The sequence below is a fragment of the Phyllobates terribilis genome, unplaced genomic scaffold, assembly GCF_046119375.1.
Source record: "Phyllobates terribilis strain yellow unplaced genomic scaffold, ASM4611937v1 Scaffold_3__8_contigs__length_932513732, whole genome shotgun sequence".
Lineage (NCBI taxonomy): Eukaryota > Metazoa > Chordata > Amphibia > Anura > Dendrobatidae > Phyllobates > Phyllobates terribilis.
Genome location: NW_027362763.1, coordinates 533136748 through 533152307, shown reverse-complemented (window position 1 = coordinate 533152307; position 15560 = coordinate 533136748). Strand labels below are relative to the sequence as shown.

Here is a 15560-nt window from a genome sequence, read left to right as displayed (position 1 = left end):
AAGATGGCGCTTCTATGAACGCGCCATTTTCTGGGGCGGCTGCGGACTGCAATTTGCAGCGGGGGGGGGGGCCAGAAAGCTTGGGCCTCCCTGCGCTGCATATTCCAGCCCCCAGCTGCCTAGTTGTACCTGGCTGGACACAAAAATAGGGCGAAGCCCCACGTCTTTTTTTTTTTAATTATTTCATGAAATAATAAAAAAAAAAAAGGGCTTCCCTATATTGTTGTGTCCGGCCAGGTACAACTAGGCAGCTGGTGGTTGGGGGCAGCCCGTTCCTGCCTGCTGTACCTGGCTGGACACAAAAATATGGCGAAGCCCACGTCAACATTTTTGGGAAAAATTAATTACAAAATTAATAATAATTTAGGGACTGCATCTTTATTAACCCCTCAATTGTCATTTAGTGTTAAAATAAAGGATTTTTTAAAAAGAAAATTGGCGTGGGATCCACCATCATTATAGTCTCTAGCGGAGGTTAAGCAGACAGCTGGGGCAGATGTTTGAAGCCTGGGAAGGGGGTAATACCCACGGAGCTTCCCAGGCTACTAATATCAGCCCCCAGCTGAATACCTAGCCTTTACTAGCTATTAGAATGGGGGACCCCCCCCCAAAAATGACGTGGGGTCCCCCCTATTTTAATATGTTTATGAGTGACAGTTTTCCTGCTATATACCTGCATGTCATAAGAATTTAAATTAAAAAAAGGACCATGTTAAATTCAAATCTGTTTTTTTTTAATTTTTACCGGTGTTTGGTATGCGTTGGAAAAGGGGTAGTCTTATACGGTGAATATATCCTAAACTCTATATTTTAACAGGAAAGTAGGGGGGTCGTCTTATACACCAGGTCGTCTTATACGCCGGAATATACGGTAACTTAATATCTACTGCCAATATATAAAGTCAAACTGCAAAATCAACAACTTTTTAGTTATTTGTAGCTGTTTTTCAGAAGAGTCTTTAAAAATGTATATGAAAAATGTTATCAGTCAAAGCTTGACTAGATTTAACAGCTAAATTCAGTTTTAAGGGGAAATCTCACCAACGATACTGCTTGTGAATAGCCATATTGGAATAACTTATTTGCTGTATATGGCATTTGATTTTTTTGTGAAACTCCACAAAAGTGAAGCTCAAAGTATTGAATGTTTTCCAGATAAAAAATGGATGTCAAATAGCATTTTTCATTGATACAAATATGCATATTGGCATATGTCTATGGGAACTGTCATTTATTGTGGTAGATCTTTTTTTTTTTTCATTGATTTGCACATAATTCACACTATTGAATGTTTTCCAGATAAAAAATGGATGTCAAATAGCATTTTTCATTGATACAAATATGCATATTGGCATATGTCTATGGGAACTGTCATTTATTGTGGTAGATCTTTTTTTTTTTTTCATTGATTTGCACATAATTCACACTAAATTTGCTCTAAAATACACAATTTCACAAAAAAGTTATAATTTTAATATATAGGTGTTTATTTGACTCAATAAACGATATTCTGGTGGCGTGGCCTAGCGTGCATACGGTTAGAACATTTTTCCGGCGAGCTCCTGCTGCACTTATCCTGGAGGTGCTTTTTCTGGGCTGCGGCGGTGAAGATGACCCGAAGCAGAAAGATCAGCAAGGAGGATGGAGCAGTGCCATCAGACATTCAAGATGGCACTCGTGCGTCCTGTGGCCAGAGGCAGGAGGTAACTAGGAGGAGAGACAGTGGCCAGACTGGAGCAATACGCTCATAGAGCATTCACCCACCCCCCACAGAAACGAAAATCAGTAAATGGCACACAGGAGAACAACATAATGACCCCAAAAGGATCTAGATATGATGCACTAGTTCAAGAAGAGGAGGGGGAGGATATCCCCCATGGCACAGCATCAAACTCCCAGGTGCACAATAATGTAGAGCTCATTTTCAAGCACAGAGAGAGCACCCATGGTGAAAAACCCTTAGTGGGACCCCCATCTTTACAGGATGTTTTAACTGCTGTTAACAAATGCAATTTTACACTGGCCAAGCTAACAGGCCAGATTCAGGACACCATTCTGATAATCCGGCATGATGCGCAAAAAATGGCAGAGTGCACAACTGCTGTGGAGGGGAGAGTTAGTGAGTTGGAGGACGTCCTCATCCTGTCCAAAGGGACATTCAGAGTCACAAGCAAACATTTGCCGCCTTACTGGCCAACATTGATGATCTGGAAAATTGCCAAAAGTGTAACAATATCCGGCTGGTTGGGGTCCCTAAAAAGGTGGAAAGGAGAGACCCGGATGGCTTTTTTGCAATATGACTGCTAGACACCTTTGGCAAAGGAGTCATCACTCATCTGTTTGCAGTGGAAAGAGCCAACAGGGTTCCCACAAGACCTGGACCATTGGGCAGACCTCCTAGGCCTTACCCTGATTAAAATCCTACATTATAAAACCTGAGATATCACACAGAGGAAAGCACGGGAGAAAGAGGACGTATCACTTGGAGGGCAGAGAGAATCCTTTTTTTCAGACTTCTCTGTGGAAGTCCAGCATAGAAGATCCCTGTACATAGACATTAAAAGAAGAATGAGGGCACTTGGGCTGCAATACTTCATGATTTACCCAGCAAAATTGAAAGTGATTGTGCTAGGTTCCACTTTTTTCTTCTATGCTCTGACATTGTTCCCCAACTCCAGTCCTACAGGCCCACCAACAGGTCATGTTTTTCCAGAATTTCCTTAGTATTGCACAGGTGAGGGAAGCCAGCAAACTGAATGCAGAGAGCCCAACAGTACATAACTAAGAATTAGTCCAAGGACAGCATAAATCTGGAAGTGTTTTTTGTCAGATGGGCTGTCTCAACCAGATAATGTAATATATTCAGCGACAGACTGCATATTACTCTGCAGTGTCTAGCACATTGAATACCAGCTTATCCCAAAAGAACATAATACTCGGAATGTAATCAGTTCAGATTACAAAAAGACATATTTTATTTGTATGATCTGAAAAGCGTTCTAAAAACATTGCACTCTGTTTTAAGTTAAACACATTTATTCTTATAAAAGCATAGTGGATCTTGAGGGTGCCTGTAGACATAGTGGTGATTTGCTATTGTTTTGTAACGTGGTGTTTGGTCGCACATCTTGTGTAGATAAAATCACATAGTTTTAATATATTCACTTGTAAAACGTGTAAAAAGTCTACAGAAGGTTGATAATTTCTGCTAAAAGTGCATGTAGTCATGCTGTGCATTTCTCTGGCATAGAGTATATTCCCACTCACCAGATCAGCTGTGTAAAACAACAGTAATTTAATTGCGGAAAAGGTTCACATTTTCTGCATATTTTCGCACAAGGGTATATCCACATGTATCGTAATTGTAGCATTTTATACAGTGCTGGTCACCATTATTGGCATCCCTTCATTTTTTTCATAGACTGTACCATATCTTCAGAAATTAATGGAAATGTACTTAAGTTATATCCTCAGGATTTTTTAATTAGTGGTCCAAAGTAATACAACAATAAAACATTGTTTTTCAACTTCCATGTTGCAATTTCAAAGAAGAAACAGAATAAACAGCATGTGCAGGAATAAAGGCACCCCTAATTAATACTTGGTTGCACACCCTTTGGCATTGATGACAGCCTCCAAACATTTCTTGTAGCCATCTATAAGCTTCTTGTATTTCTCAGCTGGAATTTTTCTCCTATTTTACATTTTGTTCAAGCTCTTAAATGTTAGCAGGTTTCTTTTTCCCAATCGCAGATTTCAGCTCACCCCAAAGATTTTAAATGAGGTTGAGGTCAGGATTGCTGGCCATTTAAAAACAGTCCATTTTTTTCTTTTTCAACCATTCCTGTGTACTTTTGGATATGTGCTTTGGGTCATTGTCTTACTTGAGTACCCATGATCTTCGACTCAAACCAAGTTTTCTTCCACTGGGTAGGACATTTTACTCTAAAATCTCTTGATAATTTTCTGATTTCATGACTCCTGTGATACGGTCAAGGCCTCCAGTACCAGACGCAGCAAAGCAACCACACAGCATTATGGATCCTCCAACATGCTTAACTGTTTGTAAGGTGATCTTTTCCTTATAAGCTTCATTACGCCGTCTGTAAACAAACTATTGCCCTGCATTGGCAAAAAGCTCTATTTTTGTTTCATCTGTCCACAGAATACTTTCCCAGAAGGATTGTGGTTTGTCTAGGTACTCTTTGGCAAAGATCAGTCGTTACTTTTTATGTCTTTTCTTCAGCAATGGTTTCTTCCTTGGCCTTCGCCCATAAAGCTCTGTTTGGTTTAGTGTGTGGTGTATGGTACTTGTTGAAACCATGCCCAGCCTGTTCTAGGTTGGCCTTCAGGTCTTTGGATGTTTGCTGTGGTATTTTTTTCCACCATTCACACCAACCTTCGAAGACATCTCTTGTCAATTTTCTTCTTTTCCCCACGTCCAGGAAGGTTATTGAAGGTTCCATGCTTGGCAAACTTCTTAATAACATTGCACACTGTTGAAACTGGGACACCAAGGTCTTTGGAGATGGCCTTATACCCTTTGGAAGTCTTGTGTTTGCTAATAGCAGTTCTGATGTCCTCAGACAGCTCCTTTTGTCTTCACCATTGTGACAAAGGAACAGGGCCTACTATGTGGCTTTTTAAAACACTGAAGTCCTCATTCATTGGCTAATTCCTGTCACATGGGCACTGACAATTAATCTCTTTTGTGATTTACCACAGGTGAGTCAAAATGTGTTTCCATACTAAATTAATGTAAAGGGTGCCAATACTAGTGTCACAGCATTCTTTAGGTTTTTCTGTTTTTCCCTCCCATTGCTTTTTGTCTTAAACTATTTATCATTTGCTCTTTTGTATTTAACACGAGTGCTCTATACTAGAAAACTGTTTCACTTGATTCATTTTTTTCAGGAGATATTCCACATTATGTACTTAAACTTAATGGGGGCCAAAAACGGTGAGCAGGACTGCAGTGCCAGCAAAATCAATGAGATTTCTGAAATCTCATGCACATGCTGCGTTTTTTTTCCCCACACGTATTTGGAGCCCTGCGGCGTTTTTGCCTAAAAGAGAAAAAACATATGTAGATGTTCAGCTCACCTCTCTGTATATATAAAGTCTTTGGAAAGTGCACGGATAGAAATCTCTGTTGGAAGGAGATGAATGTAGCAGTTGAGAACAAAAAATAGTAAAGGATCCATCACTTTGACCTCCAATGATGAGTAAAAACAATAACGTTTATTTGAGCATCCAAATATAGAAAGCATAACATTGTAAACAGGACATCCTTGAAAAATATACCACTTGCCTACGTGTTTTGAAACAATGTGTTTAGATGATCCTTTTTTAATGGCATGTCTAAGCACCGTCTACACACATCTGTTCGAAATGCATAGGATGTGGTATATTTTAACAGGATGCCCTGTTTCTAATGGTGTTATACTTAGAATTTATTTGAGCATCCAAATATACTATTGTTTTTATCCATCATGGAAAGTGCTGTATTTTTTTCCTTTTATTGTTTTTGCCAAAAAGCATCAAGTCAGTTATTTCCATGATTTTGATGCATTTTTCATCCATTCAAATTAATGAGAAAAGAAAGCACACAAAAACACCGAAAAGAAGTGTCAAGAATGAGCATATTGGATACAGTGTGTTTCCTGCCAATACTATTGTTTTTGGTGCACAAAAATCTGCAGCAGTTACGATGTGTGTGAACATACCATTACATTGCAAAATTTGGAATCCGTGGTGAAATCTGCAGCATAAATTTGCATGTTGTGGAATTAAAATCCACCCAAAAAAGTGACCAGAATAAGGCAAGTGCTAGGAAAGCATAATATACAAACAAAGGAATACTTCTGGACTGTGTGCGTGGGGAGCAGTAACCATTCACTCTCTTCAATAGCGCGCACACTGTGGCCACAGCGCGAATCCTGCTGCGCTCGGCGTGGCCGCTATTAAAGGCAATCTGTCACCCGCTGGGAGATATCAGATCTCTACTATGCCAATACAAGGTATAGAAAAGTAAATCTATACATACCTGTATAGTAGAGGTCTGATTGCAGAGAAAAGCGCTTTAATCCATTCTATTTTATACAGCCTATATGCTTAATTATCATATTCCCCCCTCACCTTCATGTCTCAGGGCACTGTGACGTACACTGTGCTCCCTGACTTCCCGGGCATACGCAAAGCGCTGCTCACATAGTCAGGTTCTGGCCAGAAGTATGCATATCGCATACTTGAGCTCTGTTCCTGACGCAGACACTGGCGTATCCTCACAACACACAAACACACAGTGTGTGCACTGGGAGGATTCACAAGAGTGACTGCGGACTTGTCATTTTAGACCGGACAACTCCGTTAAAGTGAAACCATTTTACTTTGACTGTGAACTGTGCAGCTCTGTGCTTTACCTTAGGTCCACTTCACAAATTTTTATTCATTCTTTTTTTCTGTTCTTTTGTTTGATGTCATGAAATATGCTCTAAGAGCTGCAACGTAGGTCAAACGCGCAATTGTACTTTACATTATGAATGGATTATTACACAACTTAATTTATGGACATCTATTGTTTGATCTCTTTGCTTGTGTGGATTGGATAGGCTGTTACTGACATCTGGTGAGAATTTCATGTCAATAGCACTTTTAGAAATATATTTACTTAAAAAATTTGTGACGCGTTCAATAGTTATTTCACCCGCTGTATATGCTATTATTTCATATATATGGTAAGTTTTTGTCACTGTTGCATAATACATGTATACATGTATTTGTACCTGCAGGTACTCGCAGCCACTCCACGAAGAGATCGCACTTCACAAACATCTCAAACACAAGAATATTGTCCAGTATTTGGGCTCTTTCAGTGAAAATGGCTTTATTAAGATTTTTATGGAGCAGGTACCAGGAGGTAAGACATCATTTAATATGTGCATGTTTTCATTTCAAATGGACACTACACCTAGGGTAGGTTCACACAACAGTATAAAAAGATGTTCAGAGTGTCATATAGAAAACTCCTTAAATGCTAAGTCCCCACCATCCTATCTTACCTGGCAACAAAATCTTGGAGTGCCAAGGGTTCCCATGGCCCCAAGGAGCCCTCTAAAAGCCTCCATTGCTGCTATTTTTGTACTCCTTTGAGGCCCAGTGAAATTGCTCTATATAGCCCAAGCACTGTATGAAGACTTAAAAAGAAAAAAAAAAGCCGTATGTCCTTTCTCTCCCTTTGAATTTTTGTGTTCATCTTGGGTTCCTGTGTGTCGTTCTCTCACAGATTTATAAATGGCTCATAGATCCTCCTGACAACTGGTTCCCTCTCTACCTGATAAATGGGAGAGGGACATGTGCTTGTTTTAGCTTCTATCCTTTACAGATAGCAGAAAACTAATTATAAACTCTTAACCAGAAGGTACAGAGTTCCGACTGATGAACAGAAAATATATCCCTTAACTTCTTAATATATCCCTTAACTTCTGCAACATAGCACTGGCATTGTGGCTCTGGGGAGGGATCGTTACTTCACATATTTTGGTCTTCTCCATCACAACCACATCATGAAAATTTCTCTCCACTCCTTATTACATCATTTACTTAATGCAGCTAAGACCTGTATTCCTGCTTTATGTAAATCCACTACCTCCCCTTTATCGCAAACTGGTTTGCACAAATTAACTGGATATATTCTATCGAGCAAGTAACGTCTGCAAATAAGGGCTTGTTCACACTTGCGATGAAATCGGACGAGTGCAATTCGATAAAACATCACATAGCACTCGGCCCAATGTTACTCTATGGGGCAACTCACATCTACAATTGTTTTCGTATGCCGAATCGGCCTAAGAAAATAATCTCAGCATGTTGCGATTGCATCCGTGAATCGGATCGCACGCACCCATACAAGTCTGTGGGTGCGTGTGATACATCGCACTGCACTTGGATATCACCTGAGTGTAAGGCGATTCCCGTGGACGCCGGCAATGGAGGCGATTGATAAATTAATTTCTGTCTCTTCCGCCCCTGCATGCCAATTCTTGCATGCGAGAGGATCGGAGCACTGACACTCGGCTCCCGCTCGCAGCAGAGCTGGAGCCGAGTGTCATTAGCATATCGCATCCGATGCCATACACTAGTGGGACCCCGGTCTAAGAAAAATCCTGTACTTGTGAATAAAATCTGGTTCTGTTGGAATGAATATACATTTTTTGATTAATACAGACACCTCATGGAGACAGGGGCAGGACATCTATCTTGAACCCACCTTTTTTGGGGGTTTTCTGCTTCCCTCCCCTATTAAAAGCTTGGACATATTGTCCCTTATAAGTTGTACTCCGCATTGGATGATATGTGTTTCTCTTCTGATTCATTACCGTGTTGGAATGGTAGTTTTCCCACCCCCGCTGTGCACATGCTGCGGAAATTTCCGCTGCGGATTATCATTGCGGAAAAAAACGCCGCACTACCAATTATTTTGCGGAAGTGCTGCGTTTTCGCCGCCATTGACTTGCATTAGAACGCATGGATTACGCATCACTGTATATGTAGATGCGCAATCCACGCGTTCCAATGTGCGGATGGTACCCGGGTCTAGAGGAGAGGAGACTCTCATCCAGACCCAGGTACCATAGAAACTGTGAAAAAAAGAATAAAATAAAAAATAAATATGATACTTACCTTCTGGCGGCCCCCGGTGCGCTCCTCCTCTCATGCCGGCAAATCGCGATGGACTGAAGGACCTGCGCTGACGTCATAGTCATGTGACGGGTCACGTGACGCTGACGTCGACAGGTCCTTCAGTGTACCGCGATCTGCCGGCAGTCAGCACCGAGTGAAGCAAGACACCGGGGGCCATCGGAGGGTAAGTATAGATTTATTTTTTATTTTTTTACATTCTCTCGGGTCACACTAGATAAATCCATGCCGTTTGCATGGATTTATATAGTGTGAACAAGTTGTCAAGCACTTTCCAAGTGATGCTAAAATCGCTTGGAAAGCGCTTGTCAACCCGCATGCGGAAATGCAAGTGAATAACGCTTCACATCCGCATGTCCCTGGCAGGAAAAACGCATGCACAATCCGCATGCACAATCCGCATGCACAATCCGCATGTACAATCCGCATGTGTTTTTTCTGCCAGGGGAGATGCAGAAACGCTCAGGAAAAATCCAGAGCATTTCTGCATCGTGGGCACATAGCCTAACTAAAGAAAACATTTTATGCTAAAAAATATATATGTACATACTTGTTATATCCATAACTGGCCTATAGATTCATGATCCCACGTCATTTCTACTGCACAATTAACACTATTAAAAAAACAAAAAGAGAATACATTGCATATTTTTTTCACTATATCATCACTATTTTTCCATAAATCACATCAGGTGTCCCCAACATGTGGCTCTTCGGACCATGTTGTGTGGCTCGTGGCTGTCTGTCAGCTTGGTGCATTAGCACCATGTCTAATAAACCACTATGAAGAGAAGGTCTCCAGATGGTGAATTTTGTGAGTAGCCCTGCACAGAAGAGCCGATCTGGATGCTTGTATATTGGTGGGGAGGATAAATACAGTAAGCTGGTGATGGGATGATACAACCAGTTAGAGGGGGGGCTTGAAGCTTCTTGTGATAGTATAGTAAGTGTGCTTGATGCAAGAATATCGAAAAGGAGTAAAGTTGGAACCCCTGGATATAAATATACTGACCACAAGGGAGGGGCACAAGGATTCGGAGTGCTTTCAGTGAGAAAGCTTTGGCTGTCATTATAATGGGACAGTAGGGCTCTTCAGTGCCATTATGGTGTAAGTAATAGACGTCCTGCTGAATGTGGATTGCAACATCTATTAGAGCTCAATGCGGCTCTCAAGGTATGAAAGGTTGAGGACCACTGTATTACATGGTGTCATTCAAAACTACAACTTGACACGCAAAAAAAACAAGCACTCATACGTCTTTTATCAGTGGAAATAAAAATGTTATGACTCTTTGAAAAAGGCAAGGAAAAGTGAAAATACAAAAATTGTCTGCAAGGGGTCAAAATAAGCAGAATGTCTGATCACAGCTATGGCAGTATTTTATTGTAATTTTTTTTAAATAGGAGTGCTTTGTCTAGGAATATTGAGTAAGACAGCACTAGGGAATATTCCTGCAGGCACTTGGTAACGCCATATGCTCAAGTCAGCAACCTACAAATATGGAATTTCAGTAAAGCACGCAATTATGAAGCTTGTCTGAGGAGCATATTCTCTTAGTGACCTTTAGTCCTCATAATACTGGAGCAATCAGCTGAAATTAGGAATAACCCTGCAAATTATAGTTTTCATTAGTCTGGGGAGATTTCACAAAGTCGGAGGCCTCCAGAATATGGTAGTAATTACCATTATGACTGAAGGAAAATCACTTAGCTGCAGCACAGAATATATACAGTGAACCAGTGTAAGATGAGACACATGCAGGTAGTCATGAGGCTTTTAGTGTGTGCCAAACTTTAGCTGTTATTCTTAGACAGGCGACTATTTGTATGTCTGAGGAGCTATATATATAAGGAGACAGAGAAAGTAAACACCCAAGTTCTCTGCTGTTTTCTGGTTCAAAAAGGTCATTCACTGCCAAGTATTTGGACAACAACAAATTTAGTTTCTCTGCATTCACAAGTCACTCCCAAGTTTTCTTCATGTTTGCCTCTCTGCAGGGATTAAAATTAACAGGCGGATTTACTAATTCTCTGTAATTGTTACCCTGCTAATGTGTTGCCAACCAGTGGGGGGCCAGGATCTGAGACCCCCACTGAACTTTCAGAATACTGCTCTGAGTCACTCACTTCTGCAAATAGAAGTGCTCCGCAAGAGCGTGTGCGCAAAATTATAGAAAGTATACCAGCCAGTAATCTGTTTACAGGCTCGTAGACTTTCTATTGAGCTTTGACACTGCTCTTTGCGTGCTTCTGCTTGCAGAAATGAGCACATCAGAGCAATGAGTTTAATGATCAGTGAGGGTTTCACGATCTGTAACCCCACTGATTGGTAGTTGGTTTCAGTATTCACAGAAATAAAAGAGATAGGTACCCTTTAGAATTGTTTTACTCTGAAATTCTGTGACCACTTTGAAAAGCCTGCTCAGTTGAGTAGTCGTAGGAAAGTCCCCAGCTGGCTTCTCCGACACCGGTCCCTTCAACTGACAGATCTTTCTGTATTTACACACATTGGAAGAGATTTGTCAGTCAACCGGATCAGGGTGAGAGGCCTGCCAGTTAGGGACCTGTCTCGGACTAATCAGCAAAGATGAATAGTTCCTGGATGGCTTTTCATAGTAGTCTCAGCGTTTCAGAATAAAACATATCTGGCTGCAAACTCGCAGCCAACATCTGATTCATGCAGCCCATAGTTTGGGCTGGGCAGCATACATATGATGCCAGGTTCCCTTTCATAAATGTGGGACATGGCATATACAGCAGATTTCTGAGTCAATTTATACAAAATGTTGGTTGGCATATTTTTATTACTACACCCCTCCCCTCCCAAGTGTTTGTAGCAAGCAATATGATTGTATTTATATGCAATTCTTAATGCTGCAATTTTCCCCACTGAAGTCAAAGGGGAGCCCAGAACAAATCTAGATGCTAAAAAATTTGGCTTATCCACAATGTTGTTTTAAATATCGCTAATTAGAAAGGAAAATATCTGGTATCCTTTATCCATATCTTTACATTTATTACAGTGAGCCCAGTGTTTGTTTAAGCTCTAATGATTTGCCTATATCCTAAGCAACGAGAGTAATCCTATTAATTCAGATGCAGATATCCACAAGATCTGAATGTTCTTTAGCAGTGGCACATGTAGCGTCCTACATTAATACAAATAGAGAAATGGCTTTGAAAGTAAGGCCATGTTCCGACGTAACGAAAATTTGGTGCAGAAAATCTTCTGTGTTTGAAACTTCAAGAAAAGTAGAATTACTAACACAAAATGTTATATTATTAGAAATACCATATGGTCCTGTTTCAAAATCAAATATACCAGCCTACAAGAAGATACATGACCAAAATTTAGTCAAAATATTACTGATAACCTTTATTAGGTTAAGTGCACATAATGCGTTTTTGCGGCGTTTTTTCCGCCGTGGAAACTCTGCAAAAACGCTTGTTAATAGGTCTGCCAGCTATAGCAATGCTAATCCTGATGTGCTGTGCATATGATGTGGAAATTTCCGCACAGGATTAGCATTGCAGAAAAAAACGCATGACCATTATGCCAAGCATTTCCAGATCATTTCCCACCCATTGACTTTAATTGAAATGCAGCAAATCCGAAACTATAATATCTATATTTGCGGATTTGCTGCTTTTTGCAGCGTCGGCGTCTCTGCCTCCTGCCGGGCAGAGACGCCATTCCCCTCACCGCCGCGGTCCCGATCCAGCGTCCTCCAGCTCCCCTGCTCCCGCTGCTGCTGTTGCGTTCAGCTTCCCGGGCACTGTGCTTAGAGCGCGTGCGCGCTCCCTCCCTCTTATAGGGGCCGCGCGCTCCGTCCTAAAGAGTCCCCGGCCAATGGTCGGAGGACCACTCCTATATAAAGCACCTCCTCCAAAATGGAGGTGAATGTGCAAGGCTCTCCTCAGCCCTCAGGTTCCAGTGCCTGCCAGCCTATCTGTCAGCCGTGCCCGCCAGCCTGTCTGTCAGCCGTGCCCGCCTGCCTGTCTACCCGGATCACCTGTCAGGCCACCTGCCGTGTCCATCTGCTTGCCAACCCGGATCACCCGTCTGACTACCTGCTGAGCCCGCCTGCTTGCCAACCCGGAGCACCCGTCTGCCTACCTGCCGTGTCCGCCTGCTTGCCAACCCGGAGCACCCGTCTGCCTACCTGTCGTGTCCGCCTGCTTGCCAACCCGGAGCACCTGTCTGGCGACCTACCGTGCTCTCCCGCTGTACCTGTCAGCTTCAGCCATCTGACCCGTGGGAGTCGCCTGCTCTCACACAAGGTCGGTCCCAGAGTGGCGCCTGGTCCACCTTCCCGGTCACTCCTTGGTTCACAGAGTCGACTAAGCCGCCGTGCGACCAGGTTCGGTCCAAGTAGGCACTTAGTTACGCCCCTCTGGTCCCTCCTTGCATCCCAGCACAGAGGTTCCACCACCCGGATCCGTAACCCTTTTCAATTAAAGCCAATGAGCTGGAAACGCTCCGGAAACATGGTGCAGGTGGTACCCGGGTCGGGAGAGGAGGACTACAACTCCTGCGCTGCCAGGACCTGCGATGACGGCAATCATCAGTTGATCGGTCACGTGACCGATCAGCTGATGCTCAGATGACCTCACCCTGGTAACATTCGCAAGAATGTTCCCAGGGTGGTAAACTCACCGGGGTTGATCAGCTGATCTTCAGCTGATCAACCCCAGTGACCTCACTCTTGCACAGCAATGTACACTGACAGGAGTGATTTTACACTCCTTGTCAGTGTACATTGCTGTCTTCTACAGCAGAGACATCAGTGATTGCTGATGTCACTGCTGCAGAAGTGACCCGGGTCGTCGTGGGACAATCGTTGGCGGTATGTGGACTGTGTCATTGACAGCGGACAGGTGAGGGATATGGTTGTTTTGGTTTTTTTTACTTTTTTTTTCAGAAGATCGAGGGCTTCGCGGATCCAGTACAATAAAAAAAAAATTAAAAACTGAGTTTTTTATTTCATTAAAATTCTTTATTCTGGCCATGTCTTTTATTGAAAAAGCGGCGACCATTTTACTATGCGGTTAGTAATGAGGACGTCTTATAGACACCCTCCATTACTAACCTGGGCTTCATGTCAGCAGCCAATACAAGGCTGACATGAACCCCAACCCCACTCGCCACTGCTACAAGGCAGTGGGAAGAGTGGAGGCAAAGCGCCAGATTTGGCGCATCTTATCCATTTCTGGGACTGCTGAGGGGTGATATTATTAGCCGCGGAGGGGCTAGTATGCATGGCCCCTTCCCTGGCTATTAATATCAGCCCGCAACTGTCTAGTCTAGCCTTTTATGGTTAGATTTTATAGGGGGACCCCTTGTCAATTTTTTTCTGGAGTCCCTCTGTAATCTAGCCAGTAAATGCTAAGCAAACAGCTGCGGGCTGATATTAATAGCCAGGGAACTTTGTTGGCTAATGGCCCCTTCCCCGGCTAGTAATATCAGCCCCCAGCGGTCGGCTTTGCCTCTGCTGGTTATAAAAATGACGCGGGAGTCCACGCCATTTTTTACTTTTCAGCTCTGTGCCCACGATCCGGATGTAGCAGCGCTCTGGATGCATATTTTTTGCTGCTTCCAAAATGTTGCGTTCTATTGAACGCAGGTAAATCCACTTGTGTTCACTGAACCATGTGGACTTATCGCATTCAATACATTCTAGTGGTCAAATTTCTGTTACGAACACTAACGACTCTGCAAGAGAATTTGACATGCTGCGGTCCTGAAAGATGTCAGTGTCTATGGGTGATCCGCAGTCTCTGATGCACGCATAGCGGACATGGGATTTCTAGAGATCCCATGCACTATGCTGTAACCTCTGGACGCTGCAGGTTTGGTGCTGTATAAACACGCAGCGTCAAACCTGCAGCGGCTCCTGATCGTGCCCACGTACCCAAACTCACCCGCAACATGTCAATTTCTGTAGCGGACATTCTAGTCTCTGCTGCAGATTTTGACCGATTGAAGTGTCATTATATGCGGTGGATTCACATGTACCGACAACAAAAGTGCAGCATTAGAACACCGCATTTTGGACACAACAAAAATGCGTCCAAAGCACTGCTTGTTGCTGCTCGGGGCGACGTAGCTACTAACGAACCAGCTGTGAGCTGTTAATAATGGCCAGGGACTATGTTTGCAAATGGCACATTCCAAGGCTAAAAATAGCAGCTTACAGCTACTGCATAAATTACATGAATAAAAATGCTAATGAAGATTGGGTGTATGGGACTAGCTGACACCCAGCTCTTTTGTTTGGTGATGACAATGTGTCAATCAGACCTTTTCTTGACCAAAACTAATTAAAGTAAAGAGTTAAATAAACACACAGACGCAGAGCAAACACTTTATTTAAAAAACAACAGACACATTCTTTAATTATTTAAATTAACCAATATACTCACCCTAGTTCTGAGGGTAATCCAAGGGTTTAAGCAATGTCCCAGCAATTAACTTTCATTAGCAATTAGCATTCATTGATGTACAAAAGCACTTCAAAAACCGCATGGAAAAAATGCGTTTTGCGTCAAAAACGCCCAGCGTTTTTCCTGCCAAGAGATGCAGAAACGCTCAGGAAATTTCTGCTTCAAATCCTGCTCCTGCGCACATAGCCTTAAGTGTATATAAAAACATGATAGAGGGGAAAAGGGAGGGGAATAAATTCCACAAATAAATTAAATTAAAATCTGTAAATATATCCAATGGTGAGAGGTACAGATGTTTCAAATAAGTAATTACTATATCAAGCATATTCACATGTTCCGTTATGAGCACATACTTGTTGCATTAAACAGGTAGAAAAAATAGATATGGTGATATCATAGTCAGCAAGGAGTACCCA

At 42.4% G+C, this 15560-nt stretch overlaps 1 protein-coding gene across 2 annotated transcripts in view; it reads left to right on the top strand.

The window, feature by feature from the left end:
• Positions 1-15560, top strand: part of MAP3K5 (mitogen-activated protein kinase kinase kinase 5) — a 269310-nt gene that overhangs the window by 185809 nt on the left and 67941 nt on the right. For both annotated transcript variants that reach the window (XM_073671312.1, XM_073671313.1), the window contains exon 16: positions 6792-6919. In XM_073671312.1, coding sequence (XP_073527413.1) covers positions 6792-6919 — 128 coding nt within the window. The remainder of the gene's footprint in view (positions 1-6791; positions 6920-15560) is intronic.